Genomic DNA, 20,832 nt, shown 5'->3' on the forward strand with positions numbered 1-20,832 from the left:
GTTTTCTTTAAGAAAGTCATAGTTTTCTCACGTAAGCCGAGGGATCGCCTGCGGCTGGGAGAACAACCGCGACGAGCCGAATTGTAATAATTTCGTGGAATATTGTAGGTATTCGTTAAACACGTACACGCATATGTATATACGTATATTAAATCCTGGTCAGCTTTCCGCAACGAGTAATATTAAATGAAAGAGGAGAAAAGAATTATCAAGGAAAAGAAAATATTCATCAAGTGTGCGCTTTGCGACCATTTTCTAGCGATTAATTTTAACGGAGAAACGTGATACGATAAGTGTTCCAATAGGCGTCGCGAGCATTAATCCAACTGTTTTCACCAGTCGCTTAGAACGATTTACACGTGCGGAACGGAGAAAGAACCGCGGAATCTTCGGAGAAAATCGCTAAACACGCGGCGATAATGCGTGCAGCTAGAACGCAGGACACAAAAGCTCGTGTGTATTAAACGCCCACGTGCAATCACACGGCTGTGTATCTACTCCGTAAATGTCTCTATTGTAAATGGATCCTGTCTTGCGCGCGAATTACCGTAACTCATCGCGCGCGCTCGCGCTCGCGTCCGCTCGCTCGCGCTGAACGTGTCAGCGGCCGGATTAAGCTAGGCATTAAATCAGTTGTCGCTGCGCAGCGACAATTAATTTAAATTATCGTGCACGCGCGTGGGAATGATCCCGTGTCCGAATCAGGACACGTTCAGGAACGTTGGGAACGTTACAAAAATTGTGCGGCAGGAATTACGTTATCAACGGCGGTTATTTATAAAGAAGAGAGCGAGAGGGAGAGACTATTTTGTTCAAATTACATTCTTCGGTCGATCTTGTAACGTAAAAACTTACTATCACGTTTATAACGCCAAGGAAGATTAGAAGAAATCCAAGTCTAGTACGAAATTCTAAGTTCCGTTCGGCAAAGGTCGATAGTTGACGTTGTTTTAATCGATACTCGATTAATCATGTCACGGTAATAATACCGATATGTTTATCAGCCTTTTTTATTTAGCTTTCATATAATTATCATTTTATCAATTTAAATGATGCTACTTCGAATTATAATACAGAGAAGGCTAATTATCTCATTGCATATACAGAAAGTATTAAAATTGGAAACTTTAAAAAGATTTATATATTATATTATTAGTAATATATTAATATTAATAAATACTTATAATTAAAAATTTGTTATTTGTTAATATAATTATAATTAGTTATTTGGATATTCATCTGTTTGCGACAGACGTTATACTCAAAATGTGTAAAGACAAAAGTAATCTATGAAAAATGTAATAATTTAACAATCATCGTTATCGTCACTCGATGGTCGACTAGCAGAAAATCAGCGGTCGCTATTGATAACAGAGAGAAAGAGGACGAAGAAGGGAGATGGAAGGAGAGCGCACGCGGCCGCTGTTCTCTGCAGATTAAATTCTTCGATCGATCGTGAAATGTAAAATGAAAGGGGTCTATACGGGAAGAAAGACAGAGATAGAGAGAGAGAGAGAGAGGGAGAGAGAGAAAGGGAGAACGAGAACGTGGGAGGGAAAGAGAGAGAGGACGCGCTGTCTTCTCTCTACGACCCTCATAACGCCCCAAGTTTGTACGGACCAATAACCTTCCAGAGCGCTATTAAATCGTATGATAAACCCCGCGCATCGCCCGGGCTTATGCGGCCGGGATATAAAACGACCGAATGGAAGGTCGTGCCAGTGCACAATAAGTAAACCCCTTGCGCCAGTGAATTTTTGCTGACGCGACGCGACGCGGGGCTGCGCGCGTCCAACGCGGTGCAGCTGTTACCGGACCGATGTGCAACACTGCACTGACACGCTCTTTTTAAAGTAACATGAAGCTCGATGATCACGCCGGGCCATCCAAACCACTCCTCCAGCTCTGCCCTCGGAAACGATCGACCGTTTATTAACTCCTTTTCAAAAATATGATTTTCCAGCGTCCTTTTGGTATCAACGGAATTAACGGAATCCCATTAACAGTCCGTTACATAGTTGATAATTTCGTTCGTTAGTTCCCATTAAATCGCCAATTTTGCGAAACCTTTTTACACGCGTTGCGCATCAGCCTTAGCTGAATAGTATTGCGCAGTTGGCTGAAAGGAAAAATCGCGACGAGCGTAATCGGTCATCGCGTCAGCGGCGGCGAATCAGCGTGTTGCCCTTAGCTCGCGACTCGAAAGCCGCGACTAACAACGCGGTAATGTCGATATCGTCCCGTACATCATCATGAAAAATCATTAATCATCCCGATACCATTTAGTCACGGTGCTTTCCGCGAGATCAGCGCCGAGATCCGGCGAGTGACCCGGCTAAGCCGGCGATCTCCGCGACTCCCATGCCGCTTCTCGTCTCGCGCCGCGAGCGTGTCACCTACGCTGCGATTTCTATATCTCCTTCTCTTCCGGCGATCGCGGCTTCGAGATGACCGAGTCGGCCCGAAGAAGATTACGTGGGCGAGTCGCGGGCACGCGGGTGCAGCAGCTGCATCGACTGGTCAGTGCATCCGCAGCGGTGGGTGATTAATCACCCCGCTCCGGTTTCGACGAGATGCACTTCCTCCCTCTCTGGTATTCCGCATCGCGCGACGCTCGATGAAAAAGGGAGGACGAAGGAAAAATGGCAATCCCTTCGCCGCGACAACCAGTCCGCGATTTTTGTTCAGTCCGGCTTCGCGGGCGACTGACGGCGACGGCGGCGCCGAGAATTCCACCTCGATGCTCGATTTCTGCCTCGTGTCGGCCTTCCTCCTCTACCGAGGTGCGGTCGTACGATCCAGGACGACCGGTCGTCGTAAAAACGCGCTGCTCGTCGCGCCGCGCGGGATCATCTTCTCTTGCAGCGCTTCTTCCTCGACGAGGCGGGCCGGCACACGGTGGATTATGCAAAGCCGTCTTACTTGCTCGTCGTCGACGCTCGCTCCGCGAAGTGCGCTCGCACGTTCACTTCCATCCATTATCAGCTGGATCGAGCGTCGTCGTCGTCGTCGTGCTCCCCTGCCGGAGCAGCCTGCGAAGTCGAGGGGGTCGAGTTGTTAGCTGGCGCGCGCGCGGCTTGCGAGGTCTAAGATCACGAGCGTTTCGTTTCGGCTTCGGCCGTGTAACGTGCGATTACACGCGGCGGGTGATCGCTGAAAACATAATCCGCACCGGCGCGAGAGTGCGAGTTCGTGACGCTCGTCCACGCGATCGACCGTTTTTCCTCGCTTCGGCAAGTTTCCTCAACGGCGCGAGATTAAATGTCCGCGAGAAACTCTCGTGCGGGGATATTAGGGAAACGATCTTTCAAAACACGAAGGGGATGGAGGGAAGGATATCTTATTAATTCCGCAATTCCGCAGTTACGCGAGAGAGAGGGGGAGAGAAGGGGAGATTCAAGGATCTTATTTGTGACAACCGGATACGTGGGCGGTGAATTTAAATCCCGTCTCTGTAAAAGGCTCGTCTCGCCGGGAGAAAATTCCACCCGCCCCCTCACCCCCCTCGCCCTGAACGGGCACACTGCTCGACGAGATGTGTCGCCATGCTTACTCGGGCAAGCTTTGGACACGCGCGTGTCAGTTCTTATTCGTAATTATCAAGAAAACGCGTGCGCTGAAATTCAAGACATTAAAGATAAATTAAATTAAATGACGATTATCTTTTCTACTTATCTTTTCGGCTGTGTCTTCGATCGTGTTAGTTAGAGTGCTTTTACACTGACAAGATTTGTTGCAAGATTCTCTTTCTCTACTATAACTTTTACGATACTTAATATTTCTCGAAGCACATGATCGATCATTAAGCGTTCGCCTAATGGCTAATCGATCAGCCAACTGGCTTTAATTCCGCGGCCCGATTCTCCGAAATTTCGCGCGCAATTGATTCCGCAATTTTGTTGATCCTGCGCGTTTTATCGGCGAATGAAAATGGTCTATCAACGGGAGTGCGGGGAGGAGGGATATCCGCATAATCAAAGAAATTTCCCTCGCAGCGCGTTAGTTGCCAAGCGCCGAGGATAACTCCGCGTTTCTGCGAGGGATCGTCGCCTTCGAGGCGACTTTTCTCTCGGCGGGGTTCGAGCAGAGGTTTTCACCCTTATTCGCGTTTTTAGTACGCGAGGCAAGGGCGTCTTTCGCTCGTGCACCCGTTCGAGATGCGCTATCGAGCGACGACCGCAAGCGCGTAATCGAGTGTGGCACGACGACGATCAGCGGACTGCAATTTACACCAGATTGATTTTAACCAATTATCACGTACAACGATCGATCACACGAAGTTGCCCGCTTCCGGAGACGTTTCGTTTCCTCCACTCCAAGGGTCGCGCATACGAGACAACCCGGAGTTACCCGCACCTCGTAAGGGTACGTCCGACATCCTCGCGCCGCGTCTTCGCGATTCATCGGAATCAGCGACGTCGTTGAAGAGGAATATAGAATATGCGGAAATATTTTGATGCGGGAAATCCAGGCATTAGCGAAAGAGTTTACGAAGAATGAACGATCATGCCGTTTACTCCAATCTTTTTAATTGTCTCGCGATTTTTCGTTGATCAGTTACGCGAACTCACGCGGCGGTCGCAATTTCACACGTCAAACGCGACAAGGGATATCTCTCGGGTATCACCGCAGTATGCGCATCAACGTGAACCCGCTGGTCAGGTTGTGCGAATTATCGCACAGCTCCGCTCGCTGTTATCACCGGCATGTATCACAATGTCGCACTCGCGTTGCATTAGCATCGCGGTTCCGGTATTTGTCGCAGCTCGATCCTGACCTGCGGGGCACTGATCTCGCGCGTGCGAAAAAGTATACAAATCCGCGAAGCACGGCGACTTTAATCCTTTCTCAGGACGTGACGCGAAGCGGAAGAAGGAATGGAAGGAGGCAGCGAAGGAGATGGAGAACGAGCCCCGCAACGAAAGCAACGAGAATGCAACCTGGAGTACACCCTCTCGCGCCTTCCCGATCTGCTGGCGTGTCACCCGGTCACCACGACCGGGGCATACATACCCGGCGATGAATCGCGGCCAACTGAGAGAGCGAGCGAACACAACCCCCTAGACACTACCCCGTCGGTTGGCTGTGGCATCGCGCACCAAAACCCCCTGCGCATAGCCCCCGGCAATCCCCGTCGCCGCTCACGGATCCGCGTGTTTTGTACGTGGAACAGGGAGGGGGTCGAAGAGAGGAGAGACGCGATGCAAGGGGTGTGTGGGCAGAGAGGGGATTGGACTACCCCTAGGCTACAATGACCGCGAGCGGAGTTACTGGGTTAGGTCTGGGTTAGTTCGGATAGATCGGGATCCTTAGAAAGGGGGTAAAGAGGAGCGAGCACCGCGTCGGGGGAGACGAGGGAAGGTATTCATGCAGCTTGTCCGGAAAGTTTCGGTGTATTTTTCGATCGACCCGTGATGCGTCCGCTTTTTAAGTGGCCGCTATTTGTACGCATTGTTCCGCACATACGGCGTTCCGTCTGTCCATCCCTCGAGAGGGTATGGGGGGATGGTTTTCCATGGATGGAAATTGAACATGTTAAATAGGCGCACTTTATGTGGCTCTCGTAAATGAAACATATATTTTTATTTCAATATTTGACGCATTTATCAGAGATCCTAAATATCAGAAATAAAACTTTCATAAAACAAACGCATGCTTTCTAAATAATTGCTTTTTTCCTAAGTGATATCTGTTATCTCTATATGCAAAAGAGTTGAACAAAGATGTTTTTATGTAAAATGAAATTATTTTTTCCATTTACATTAGATTTTGTATTTACAATTTATATATGTATTTGTCATTGTAAACGATTAGAAAACAGGGATTACGTGAGTCCTTTGGGTCCGTTACATGAGCATAATCCTGCTAGAACGTAAAACAAAAACCCAAAGGCTAAAGAATCGGAAAGAGATTTAATGTATCGTACCAACTTAATCCGGATCGATTCGAAGAGATTATGAGCGAGCGAATTGCCTTAGGCGGAGGAACGCGTCGGAGACCGTCCGGTATAAATAGCCGTTAATTAATTCGACCGACCAGATACGACGAGATAAGCCGCAGCGACATTTTGAATTTTCACTGGCGTTTTCCAGAGGCTATAACGACACGTACAAATGAAAGGACATGTAAAAACGAAAACATCATTTCATCCTTGAATTACCGTCGTAAAACACCTCGGAATCATGCGACACGATAATATCGTAAAGGTAACGGCTTTATACGCCAATTCTAATTAGCATTGCGATAAAGCGTCTGTAAAAAGGAATCCACGTGGACACATCCAGGAGAGCTTCTCCTCGAAACGACGACGATCGACGACTTGAATAGAGGATAAATTGCTCGACAATAAAGTCTGGCAGTCCCTCACCGTAAGGCTTCGCATTGTTGAATCGGGGAATACGAGGGAGTCTGGATACCACGGGGGTCCAAAATACAATGGTATTCCGTGATGCTCGAAGTTGTTTGCGTCACAAACTGTGGGGCGGAATGCAGGATCGGATGGAAAAAGGGTGGCAAGCCACTACATTGCTATTGACCGTCTCTTTTTTTCACTGACCATTCCAACCCAACCCAATGATACCCATCATCGAAAAGAAAGCCGAAACTAATCGAAAGCTCATTCCGCGGTTCGACGTCGGCATCATTTTGTTACGGTATTCCACAAGTCATTTCGTGTGTCACGCGTCATTGCAGCGTACGGAAAGAGAAAGAAGGATCCGCAACGTCACGCTTCAATTCGATCACTTTCGATTCGAATGTATCGCCCGATTAGAAATCTTTCGAATATTAATATTGCCATGTATCTTTAAGTAACAAGTCCGCTGAGATCAATCTTCGATTGTTAGTTTATTATCCCGATTTATCTGTCGATTTATTTCCCGCTCCATTAATATTAACAAGCTGCAAGTAGCAGTGGGGCGGAGAATGGAATGCTCGATCTGCAAACATCTCGCGGCGAAAACGAACGATTTTTCCTGTTTTCTCCGCGCCGTCGGAAATATACAGGGTGATTCGTATAAAGTGACCGATTTAATTATTAGTGAAATTTGAAGACATATGAAAAAAGAGTTTATACCGATATGTTCAGTACAAAGGGGGACACCATGTAACGGATACGATTATTTTATGAGTGGAGGCGTTGAGGACATTTCAAAGTCAACTTCTTTTTGTTAATGGGATGCTGTATTTTTTATTTTATAGGATAGTAGCCCTTTTTAATATAAATTCAATGATACATTACCTAAAAACATTCAAGGCCAAAAATACATGATAAAATAAAATTCAAATGTATGATCTGTATATCCGTCTGTCGTTCGCTTTGGCTCTCAGTATGTCTAGGTCTATGTTTATGAGCTGTGTTTTCTTTGGAAACTGCTATCATAATGTTATTATTACGAAGATTGTAAGAACAAGTGATGCTTACAAACGTTGTGAGTGCCAAAGCGAACGCAGCCTTAGTATGAGATTAGTCGTAGCACTGAACGTAATGGCTAATTACAATAATTCACAAATTGTAGACATTTTGATAACTTTTGGTGAATGTGGAAAAAATGCAGCTGAAACTGCAAGAGTATTAAATGAACGATATCCAGATCGACATAGACATAGTGCCCGTTCAATATTACGGATTATATCACGAGCAAGACGATTCATCTGTGTCGTCGAGTTCAAGGTCAGAACTTTGAACATTTATTGTGAAGAACAGAAATACAGATCATACATTTGAATTTTATTTTATCATGTATTTTTGGCCTTGATTGACCTTGAATGTTTTTATGTAATGTATCATTGAATTTATATTAAAAAGGGCTACTATCCTATAAAATAAAAAATACAGCATCCCATTAAAAAAAAGAAGTTGACTTTGAAATGTCCTAAGCGCCTCCACTCATAAAATAATCGTATCCGTTATATGGTGTCCCCCTTTGTACTGAACATATCGGTATAAACTCTTTTTTCATATGTCTTCAAATTTCACTAATAATTAAATCGGTCACTTTATACGAATCACCCTGTATAAGATATTAGTCTCGTAAACTTTCGCTGGATGGCGAGATCGTTCGTCGCTCGGTCGCTGCTAAAACTTTTAATAAAGCGATCACAAAACTTCCCTTTTTAATGATAGAACGAGCGGAGAGGAAAGAAAGTGACCCTCTCGATTCGCCCTCTTGTCACCTGCCGGCATCGAGTTATTCCGTCGAGTTAAACACTTCTTGAAATATCGTTAGGTCGATCGTTAGTCAAACACTCGAACTTGAACGTATTAATTGAATGAAATGAAAACATCTGTTACAATATCGCAGCAGCACATCCCTCGCAGCGAGTCTAATCAACGAGAACTAATCGGATGTTTTGTATCACGTTAATTAAGACGAATGAGCAGCTATATACATGCAACTACATTTATCCTGATCTACTTTTGAAGCGGATGGAATAAAAGCATTTCTGTCATAAGAAAATGAAGTCATAGATATGAAAAAGTATATGATTGATTAAAAAATACATTTTATTTTACTCAGCTTATTTCGAAACGTAAATCAAGTTTATGCAAAGACACGTGAAAACTTGATCCATATCTGAATTTTTGTAAGTAAGAAGTTTTTCATGACTCGTGCGTTGCGTCAGAAGCAACATTCCGCCGTTGATTGACACATTAGAAACATTCTCGCAGCACGAGCCGCGGACCGTTAAATAATTACGAGGCTGCGTCTTCTCTGCCGTTTCTCTAGTTTTGTTTTATGAGTCTCACCGGAGATATTACGTAGCGTTTTATCCTGCCCGACCGACGTTCTGCGGCGCGTCCGAAATTACGTTTGATTTATCGCGCGAATAATGCAGCGCTTTATACAGTAATGTTTCATCAATAATAATATTTCTCTCCCTCTCGTGCGCGCGAGAACAGATATCGGCGCCGCGCTTGCCAGCCAGCTTGAAATTAGATCACCAGCTCGGCGGCAGATAGCGGACGACAAAGCAGGTGCAACGCGATCGCTCAATGGGAGTAATTAATGGCCACAGGCGCCACAGCACGCGGACGCACATCGTAATGATAAAACGCGTCGACGAAGAAGGGCGGCGAACGTAACGCAATCCGACAGCTTGGCTTTTGAAAATTATGCTTGTAAGCAATTGACTCGTTTATCGCCTCCTTGTCGGTCAATTAATTACGGTCTCAATATAAGCATGATATAATATATCGATGCGAGCAAGAAAAGGGATGAAAAAAAACGGTATCGAGTGCTCTCAAAATACAATTAAATCCGTTTCGTATTACAATATATACATTGACAGTGAATCATAGTTCATCACGAATATGCTTGTGCTTTGTGAGCTGGAGACTGCTTTTGTTAAACAATACATTATGCTAGTAATATGTTATCGTGCTTTAATTGCAAGGATATATTCATTACAAACAATATATTTTATTACAAAAATATCTGACTAGATATCTGTTTTAATTAATGATATAACAGTTTGATGTACACACACACACACACACACACACAAAAGAAAATATTCATCTTTTATCACAATTTATTCAGATATTATGAATATTTTTTATATTTTAATCAGGTCACAAACTAGTATAATTTCTTTCAATTTACGAATGCTGTAATACCATTTAGAAAAATTATTTCCGTGCAAATATATGCTTGGATTATAGATTCTTACAATGCAATGTATTATAATAATTTGAAATAATCTGCAACTATTAGGATGCAATAGACCACGTGAAAATTTCATCATCAGCGTTAAATTATCGCCTTGGACGAATTAACAAAATATTGCATTCTCTTGACGAGCGTAATTTACGTAGCTATAATTGGATAATGACGGGTCTAATTGCTTGCCATTGCATTAGCGTCTCTTGATAATTTGACGAGTCGGCAGAAATCAGAATAATTCGACAGTGATGCGCATATTACGTTAATGGCGCGTAAGCTTAGCGAACGCAAGTCTCAACATATTAATTTTATTCTAAAAAAGAAGGTTCTGCTGCCTACCATTAATTTCGTGAAATACTTTGACATGACATTCGATGCAAAGCTTCGTTGAAAGGAGCATATAAAGATTAAGAGGAAGCAGCTAAACAATATGCGTTTGAAAATGAGTGGATGATTAGTAGAAATATAAATTTAAGAAATATAAATTTTGTATTTATAAATACAAAATTAAACACATTGAATAATTCGTAATAAATAAATTTGTTAAACACTACCTAATTATAAGCAAATGTGCGTAGAAATATTTATAATACAATTGCATAAACATATAGCTTTATCTCTCACTGACACATTAGTAGCAATTAGTGCCAATTCAATAACTTCAGCCTTTCTTTCAAGTACTCGATTTGACTCAAGCGTCTTTCGACAACATCATGAAGATTTTCACCTATTTCTGAGTCTGTAAAATAATAATTCTTGATTCTGCTTATCTAAAACAAATTTTAACATCTAAATAAAAATTTTTATGTAAAGAAATAGTTACAAGTAACAAACTATCGCAATATCAACAAATTTTGTGGTACAGTTTGTGCCAAAATCCTTTTATAACTAACATTTTTAATACAACTACGATAAAAAGACATTACTTTTTATAATGTGTGTATATTCGTTTCTATGCGGTAATAAATAAAGCTAATAAATAAAAAATAGATGGCCAAAAAATAAAACATACGAAAACAATAAAAAAATTGAATTATAAAAATTACCTCATCAAGTGTATTTTCAGAAAATGAACGATTTATAATAATACATAATAGTTTGACTTTGTCGGAATCTGAAACACTGCAAATAACGGAATTAATATATTCGAAGTTATATTATACTGGTAAAGAAACTTACAATACGTTTAAAAGAGCAATTTATAAAAATAATTTTATTACTTGTGCGTGTCGAAATATCGCTTCACACGGAGACCTGTATTTCTCACTGCATAATCAACAAACATGAAATAAGGAAAAAGTTTGGAACCGCTGTGTTTCTTGCTAAGAGATGAATTAAAGAAAATGTCCATAGCAAGATCGTATTTTTCAGCACAATACGAAATATAATTATAGATTTTAGATTCATTTGTGTATGACAATTCTATCAATTTAAGTAAAAGACTCTCATTCGCTATCATCGCACCTTTACAGTACGTCCATTCTCTCCATTCCGGCGAAAGTCTATAACATGCAAAAAATGAATAAAATTCCATAACAAAGTTCTTATTATCATAAATGGTACAATCAATGGTACTATCAGATTTCGCAAACTTAAAAACTTTCCCGACAAACATGCTGACGATAATACATGCAACAAATTACATGTTGTAACGTCAACATAAAAAAATGTAAGTAAACAAATCATTCTGAAAAGATGAAATTGCAAAAACCAATGGAAATAATACACTGTATTTTACAGCAAATTGAGAGCGAAAACTAAGGAATATATTAGTTTTGTGTATACCATTTGGTTTGTGCTCAAAATACGGTATATTGTACTATTTATAAATTTAATATTCGCATATATAAACATACAGAAATAAAGTTTAATGCAACTGTAAATAATAATAATCTGTAGAAAATTTGGCACAAGCTCATTATACACGATTTAACAAACAGTTAATTCTTTTCTCGAAAATTTCTGCATTTTCAACTATTAATCCCTGAAACTTCATGTTTCGTACAAGAGAAATACCACCACAGAAAGAATGTAATTGCAGAAATTACTTGTGATTTGTGGGATCTTTTAGGTGTTCCTCCAATCTAGCATTAGCAATTCGTTGACAGTCTGTATCACCAAAAATACATGCCCATCTTACAGCCTCTTGGCGCAACCACTTAGTAAGATCGTCTTCGCCGATAGTTTCGTTGTATGTTAAGTGTCCGAGCAAACCTTGCAAGATATAGCGCATAGCATCCTATAAAAGTTGTTAAAAATAATTGATATTAGTGCATACGTGTCGATATTTTGTTGATATTAATTATTTAAATGCTATAATAATATTTTATACACTATGCATATAGCATATAACATGCTTTTTAAGAATAGTTTAACTAAATTTATGGCTATCTTACCATTACAGCATCGCTCCGTGTAAGATTTAATGGTAAGAAGTGCGATATATCTCTAAAAATTTGAAACATTGGATACCATGTTACGTAATCCCTCTCTTGCCGCAAGTAAAAGATGAGATACACAAACATGTTGTATGTAACTTCTCCTCTCATCAAGAAATAGTATGTGTCATCAATGATTTGAGCGCGATTAAGAACATGAATCTTCTCATAGTTTTCAGAATAAAGATAAACCGAAATTGAATATAAACTCCAATCATCGTATTTTACACGATAGTATCCTATTGCATAATAAATAATATTAAAAGATACCGTCAATTCGATGCATAGTTAATATAAAAAATTAATATGCATGATATAATGTACATCATTTGTGTGAATATTGAGAACATATAAAACTGTAAATAAAATGTAAAATAAACAGAGATCTGAATAGCAATTTAAGTTTTAACTTACCAGTTTGTTGTAAGTTTACTATGATCCACTCATCACTATTATTAAGTGGGACAGATATTTTACTGTTTTCCTCCGGAGTTATCCAATTATGAGGGGTTGTGTTACTGAAGTCTAACTGCTCCCATGTAGTGAAAGTGATAGGTAACCAGTGACGTGACACTTGGACATTACCTTTATCATCATTTGCATTTATGATGTAAGATTCATTTCGAGATTGAGATATTGACAGTAGACTTTTATATCGATGAACATATACAATAGGATAATTATTTCGTGTTACCCAGGTCTCCATTATATCTTTCATGGTAGGGGTAGTATGTTCTAGATTATGCACGTTAACTTGCATCATATTCCATAAATCATCAGGCTTAGAAGTCTTCAGAAAGCTAAATGTATAAAATTTATAGATTTTGTTATAATAGGAACTATAATAAATTATATATAAAGTACATATATAATTTATACTACGTGCATATTATAATTACATAACATATAAAAAAAGAAAGATAACTTGTAATTGAATATAAAGAGTAAAGCTAACTCAAACGTAATTATAATAAACCTTAATTTGCATGAAATTCTAAGATTTGATACTATAGCTTACATTCTTCGTAATCAAATAATAATAAGACATCACAGGCACACTAAAACCATACCGTTGTTTACGTCGCATATTATATTATCTTGCTACTGTATTATAGAATGTTACTCACTATTTATTCAAAAATTTCTCAATAATCTCTTGAAACGTATTGCCCATAATATGTCGTACCATGCGCAATATGACAGGTGCTGTAAAAACGCATGCAAGTGTATATATGTAAAAAACACATAGAGATTTGTAAAATAATTAAAAATGTTTTTAATATGTTTTAAATAATTATAAAGTTAAACAATTATAAAGCGTCGTTTATTAATTCTTATTCTGGCTTACCTTTGACATAAATTGGAAAAGAGAAAAGTGATTTAATTTCGGATGATGTTTGGACTTCATGTGAAAGAGGCCTCATAGTGAACATAGTGTCGTGGCGAAAACAGTCTTGTTGAACTTGAACCACGAACAAATCCAGAAATCGCCATTCCGGAAAAATCTGTAAAGGAAAAGTTTATTTGACTAAATGAATATTGAACCGAGTATTATTGAAGCTTGCGTTAATAATATAAAAGAACCTGCTCTAGAGTGTCCATATGGAGAAGAGCGGCAAGCCCTTCATTCAACCATAAATGAGACCACCACGATGGTGTGATTGTATTATCTATCACCTGATGTATTATTGCACGCGTTATTACATGTGCTATCTCTCTTTTCTGAGCACTGTTACCTGTTTCTTCATCATAAGTAACAAGCGATTCTCTGTAAAATAATATTAAAAAGACTGCTATATACATATTGTATATGTAAAGATATAAATTTTACTATAATGATATACATAAATTAGTAATGCTACTAGTAACATACATAGTAATGTATCCATTTCTTTCTCATTCAATAGAAATGTGATTAAATTTTATGTTAATAAAATATTAGCAAATAATTATAATAATTTTGTTATCTTTATACTTATAAAGAATGAGCCTCCATTTTCCGATTACATCCTCTTGCATATCCGGAATTGCAAGTTGATTTATATCCGTGACAGTTACAGGCATTTTCTTGTACCACGCAGATTGTAAAATCTTTTTAAACACAACATCTGAAAATTTCATAGAATTGTCCAGGCCAGGTCTACGCCATATTGTATTGAACACATTTACTTTATAAAATTCGGTTGTAGGATGTGATGTACATACACAGCTAGATCTAAGATTTAAATCAGTTAGTGTAAACATCACTTGGTAAGTAGATATTGGATATGGAATGACAAAATTTGTCCACATCCAGCTTCGGTCATAATCATCTGATGTATAGTTTTCAGCTGACATGATTGGCCATATCTTATGTTTTCTCTCATGATTGAAGCTAATTAGAAATGTTGCTTTAAATTCCGGCTCATCCCAACACGGAAACCATTTTCGAGCTTCAATAGATTGTATATTTGTTGCCAACAATAAATTCCTATTTTAAAAACATTCCTAATATAATACCAATTATCAAAATAATGTTTTGAATAAGACCAATTATTAGTTGATCAACAGACAAGCATAGAACTTTATTTAACGGAGAACATTTAGCGTATTTTATTATCACGTGTTTTATAGAGTGATAAATAATTTGGAAGAACTATCTAATGTTTAATATATTGATGTTATTGCAAACTTAGACAGTCCCTCAAAATTATTTATTACTTTATAACACGGAATAATTATTATTGCATATTAATATATATTTTATATTAATAAATATTAAAGTATTATATATTTTAATAATATGAGTACTTATAATGTTAACTCACTGTTGATTACGTTCTTCAGGCTGGAATACAATTTTAAAATAACCTTCCCCTATGTCTTCAATATATGTAACATATGATATAGACAGAGTATAATTTCCAGGAAATAGCTGTTGCTTAAAAAAGAGGTCTAAAATGTTCTCCTGGATAGAATGTTCTCCAGAAATTTTCCTGACTATGGGTATGCTTTCATATTCCTTATTCTTCATAAATAATATTATCACTTTTTCACCAATCGTATCGGGACTGTGTATCCTTATATTTGACGTTGCTTTGAAAATCTCAATATCAATTTCGCATTCGCCACGGAAATGGTCTAGCGTTCCTGGAAACACTATCTTGATATTATAGTGCCGTGGCAGTACGTCTTTTGATAAACGATAACCAAGTCCTCTATATGCTTTATTTTTGGACTGATCTTTCGCTTGTATACATGTTATGTATACAGTGAAAATTATACTACTTAGAAATAGTCGAAGGAATGGGGTGCCAAGTTTCATTTTAAATATCTGCAGCATGATCAGGAAAAATTAAATGATTATAAAATATCGTGAACATTCTCTCATAAAAATATACTTTTCTTTCCTTAATTTTGTTTTTCAGTAATAAACCATGTTATTAAAAATGTTAAAATCATTTTTTACAAGATCTTAAAAGTTTGTGTGTCACATCCGATAGCGAGGCAAATTTAAGCAAAATACATAAAATGTCAGCTCGCGACAAATAAACAAATAAACTTTATCTTTGATATCAAACATTGTGCTCTTCTACGTACTTATAATATCTCTACCGTGTTCCATTGTTTGCTCTTTATATATTATTCTATCTTTAAATGAAAATAAATATATCAACTGTTTCTGATGACTTACCGGCATTTTGAAGTAGCGATTTTAATATAAGTAGGAATAAATCCGTACAATTAGTTCTTATTACCGCTAACAGCTCTTTGTGCTGGAAGCATATCACTATGCCGTCATCACGGTTAAATCTTACCACGACTAAAGAATATCTAAAATGACACAGAAGTAGAAATAATACGTTAACATGTTTAAGGTCACACATATAATAGTTCTATCAGTCCCCAGTAAACAGACTTTGACAAACAAGTAATAAATACCTACAATAGTGAAACTGATGGTTATATTATTGTTGAGTGATACAGTAAATCAAATATGTAAAGCATAAATTTTCTTCGTTTGAAAGATATAATTACAACATTTGTGATGCGATTTATTGGACATCATACATGATTACTGTCGTAGTAACACAGGAGAAAAAATATCATGGGCTGAATACTACGGATATAACTTTATATCTTATAACCAACGACCGCTTCATTCATTTATCTTGAATCACAAATTCATAATTGTAATATATGAAAGATATGTATATTTTTAAAATGTAATAAGTACAAAATTTGTGTTAATGCAAAAAACTTGGTTACTGGATTAACTATGATATAAATTCATACAAATGATATCATTTATAAGTTGACATTACTGTCTCATATTTTGAAATCCAGCAGCAGAGAGCGCCACGTTTTTTGCCTTACAATATAGCTACGTAACTAAATTCACATTTTAAAGCCGCACCGAATGAAATCTGCCTGAGATTTACTGAGGAAAACACGCTTTTGCTCTGATTGTGTTTTCTCGCCAGAGATGCCTTATCTCTTATTCTTTATGAAAAATTCGACTCTCTCTAATCACAACAAAATTACCTTTTTAAAAAAAGGTACAAAAAAGCGCCAAGCATACGCGCGCGAAGAAAAAAAAGAACTCTACTAAATTAATGATATCAAAAAATTGCGCCAACTCTGAAAATGAGTATTTATGCAAATACTAATTAATATATTGATTCGGATTGCGCTACCGCGTCGCTTGATTATTATTATCACTTTTCTAATCCGGAATAATCAAAATTGATTATTTTTAATCGTCAGCTACAGGCTGACGATCGCTCAAGAGCCGTGAGCGCCTTGACATTTTCATCTGTACAAAATTAATTCCGTATTCGTTTCTGACTGTAAAGGACACTCTGTATAATCCTGCAGAGGATTTTTTTCTTTGCGAACACAAACGACGAAGGGGGCTCAGGGGGAGGTTCGCGACCCCTGCAGCGACGGTGCATCCCCGCATAACGAGTACGCGCGATGCGGACGATGCGGCGGTATGCGGCATGCGGCGCATCACAATCACCGTACGATCGTTGTAAATTTCATCGGAAAGGGTAGAAACGGGAGGAAGAGGGAAAGGGGGTTCAAGTGCGGAGGAAGAGAGGATAATCCGGCGACCGTTCGTTAATCTGAGACCATTCAAGCGCGGACGAGATATATGCATTCGTCGTTTTGCAGAAACCGCCGTGTATCGAAATGCCACGTAAAGCTGCTTAGAGAATACGGCATTATTCTTACTGGAGAAATTCTTGTCGTGTTACATGATATAAATGCCAAGTAGCAATGGCAATCGATTGATGGCATTCCAGCAGCTTTCGGTAATAATTTTTATTAATTTTATTATAATAATTATGAATTGCTGAGAGAGAAAGTAATGTAATTATTATAGTATCATCGATTATTTTTATTGCTTTAATTAAGCTACTGTTACTATGAAGATTAATTATTTTGGTAAATCTACCGATTAGCGAACCCACCTCCTATCACCTTGTCCTTGACATATATTATAGAGGTCACCCTCCTGAGTGACCTTCAAAAGGTTTTAGCCGTCGGTCGTTGTTTACTAAATAGTTATTAACAAAAGAAGTTTAATGATTTTGCACGAATTTCCAGCCGTCCACAACAAGTAAAAGGTTATATTTTCCGAAACTGGAGCCCCGGACACATACGCTCGGTTTCAGCCCGCTTCGCGGGAGGGCGGGGGGCGGGGGGCGAAGCCCCCCCTTGCCCGCCCTTCCGCGAAGCGGGCTGAAAACGAGCCGTCCGAGGCTCCGGTTTCGGAAAATATAACCTAATCAGGTTAGGTTAGGTTAGTTTAGGTTAGGTTAAAGCAGAGAATACTTTGTATTTAACTGTTTATGCTTTTGGTTAAAGTGAAGAATACTTTGTACTTATATTAAAAGAAACTATTCTATATATTAACGATTCACTGCTTTAAATGACTTTCCTTCCTTCGTTCATATACATATTCGTCTTTTATATCTTTCAATATTCAAAATAACTACTATATTTGCAAAACTTCTTTTGTTAATAACTTATTCATAAACAACGATCGACGACTAAAACCTAGTGCGGGTTATTCGGGAAGGTGACCTTTGTAATATATGTCAATATTATGTTCTTGGTTCGCGTAGACAGCTGAAAATTCGTGCAAAATCATTAAACTTCCTTTGTTAATAACTTTTTAGTAAACAACGACCGACGGTTAAAACTTGCACAATGTTACTTAGAAGGGTGACCTCTATAATATATGTCAAGGACAAGGTGATAGGAAGTGGGTTCGCTAATCGGTAGATTTACCATTATTTTTTGCATTATTTGTTTGTCGATGTAGATGTTAGTTCTGTTGATTCTAAATTTTGATACCTTAGATACGCGGAAATGATTTCCGAGCTATCAGAGGAAAATTAGGGACCGATGCGTTAACGGGGCACAACCCGAAATTAAAGCGCATAAAACTGTCCACGGTCGTTCATCTCACGATGAAAAGTCGTGTCGTTTGTATGTGTGCGCTAAGAGAGCGCTTTATAATTTAGCGGATAAATTATTCATACGTTGGGGTACACGCATACCCTGCTATTACGTGGACGCGCGGTAGTGGACGAATTATGAATATTCAGACGAGTTCACACGTCGTAAATTTAAACTTGTCGCGTGTTCCTGCCTCGCGGATGAACAATGGATGTATAACGGCACTATCTCCCGCAAGTCGTGCGTGTGTACGTGCGTGTGCGCACATTTTTTCGTATTCCATGATAAACACAGGATGTACACTTTGTGCATGTAAGTACAATATTTTAATCCTCGCGATAGTGACGGTTTCAGCAACCATGCTTGAGTAGTACGACTGTAGTAGCACGATTAAGTAGTCATACCCTAGAGTACGACGCTTGAGTACTTTGGATCCATAATATTAATGGTATAAATATTTTAAACTAAATTTTTTATCATCGTGATCATTGCGAGTAATTCTTTTTCTCTCCAAGACTCACTCTGTCAGTGATATAATATAATAATTAAATAATCTAGAAACTATAAAAAATAATATGTATTCCATTTTACTAAACACTGTTTATTGAACATTTGGAAGATACATTCTTTTCGAGACGTTCGTCTCGAGTTATTGTCCTAATATAAACAAATTATATACATATATCATCAAATGCATCGTCAAGAACAGTCAAGTCAATTTTTCACATGCAGATGTAGGCACTGTTCAGCGAGGGTTAACAATTGACTCACAATTAACTTAAAATATTGTTACGTGTACGTTCAGCGCGATTCTTACTTGTAATATTTGCAATATCGGAGCTTACGAGTTATCGATTCTTATTTGTAATATTTGCAATATCGGGGCTTACGAGTTATCGATTTTGCGCGCAACAATTTCAATCTTTCTCGTTTCATTTCCAAGATCAACGAATAACGTCTTACAAGAAATGGGTATAATATGGATAAATAATACTTGTATATGGAAATGTGGTATAAAAATTTGAAAAGTTTAATTATAAATTACGCAAGATAATGACAAAGTAATATATTGAATTGTGGGAAGAAAAACGAATTTAGTGTAGAAAAAATACATTTTTTATTGTCACGAAGGATCAGATATGCGCGTCAGAATCTTAGTTCTCAAATACTCGATGCGAATTCACGATACAAGTTGATGGTGCGCGACTGCCACGCAATGCAACTTTAACAATGACAACAAAGACAGCGGCGATGATTGGTAGGATTGAAGTTTAAGTTACATCCGCCTTTACTGCATGATCGCAATATACGTGCATATCGGGCTTTCACCGTGACTGTCGATGGCAATTTTTGCTCGCCATCTCATAAAAGCCGAATTAGATAAGGCGCTTAGTTGCCGTTTGTGCACGAGGTATAAACCCTTTGTAGGATCAACCGCGTCTGCATAAAACGAAAGAGAAAATTGATGCACTCTTGTAGCCATCATTGCCGCGCCTTGATCACAGCGCGATAAAGGTAGCAGGAAATTTTGTATAAAAGAAGGGTCTTATAAATAAAATAATAAATTATTGATTATTATATTATTATTATTATTGATCTCAAAAAGAAGGGAAATTTCACCAGAAAATAGTTTTAAGCCTGCAAATATAATATAACAATATTAAGAATCTTGTTAAGCTTTACCATACTTGCGTATTATTAAATTACGCAAATATTAAGGTACTGTAAGCCGTAAGATACTGCTGTAATCGATATGATATATTTTTCGATTGTTATATTTTTTATATTGTATATTATCGGATTAAAATTTGAAAATATAGATACATAAGTAAAAATACAAATTTTTATCTGTTGTATTATTGATAATTGTGAAAAATGAAGTGAACCTTGCGAAAATCTGTAACTGAACATTTATGTGATATTGCAGGTGTTCAAAAAACTGTGCATGTGCTGCACAATTCGGAGCAACCAGCCTCGGTGTTCGCGATTCTCGAGTCGGGCAGCAAAGTGGTGCCATTGATAGCAGACGGCCTGTTCGATCTGCTGATGTTAAAAATGACGAGCATCTACACCAGTAAAAAGCAGACGAAGATCGAGGCAAAGGGGCCGCGCTTCGAGATCGGTGACTTCTGCGTGAAATTGGGCAGCGTGACGATGAGCCAGAATTTCAAAGGCGTGCTGGTAGAAGTGAGTGAGACATTCTATATTTCTCTAAAGAAAGAAAGCCGATTCCTCGGAAAGCCGTCAGTTCGCTCGTCTCGCGCAAAGCGTTTTGATCC

The 20,832-nt window shown here is 38.5% G+C and overlaps 2 protein-coding genes across 4 annotated transcripts in view; one reads left to right on the plus strand and one right to left on the minus strand.

The window, feature by feature from the left end:
• Window positions 1-3,435, minus strand: part of LOC105282479 (facilitated trehalose transporter Tret1-2 homolog) — a 75,513-nt gene extending 72,078 nt beyond the window's left edge. The window contains exon 1 of one of the 2 annotated variants that reach the window (XM_011344451.3): window positions 2,401-3,435. The gene's annotated coding sequence lies outside the window, so the exon portion shown is untranslated. The remainder of the gene's footprint in view (window positions 1-2,400) is intronic. The other variant, XM_011344450.3, reaches the window with a different exon arrangement.
• Window positions 1-20,832, plus strand: part of LOC105282478 (mediator of RNA polymerase II transcription subunit 20) — a 107,191-nt gene that overhangs the window by 76,629 nt on the left and 9,730 nt on the right. For both annotated transcript variants that reach the window (XM_011344447.2, XM_011344448.3), the window contains exon 3: window positions 20,481-20,740. In XM_011344447.2, coding sequence (XP_011342749.1) covers window positions 20,481-20,740 — 260 coding nt within the window. The remainder of the gene's footprint in view (window positions 1-20,480; window positions 20,741-20,832) is intronic.

This window comes from Ooceraea biroi, chromosome 4 (genome assembly GCF_003672135.1).
Source record: "Ooceraea biroi isolate clonal line C1 chromosome 4, Obir_v5.4, whole genome shotgun sequence".
Lineage (NCBI taxonomy): Eukaryota > Metazoa > Arthropoda > Insecta > Hymenoptera > Formicidae > Ooceraea > Ooceraea biroi.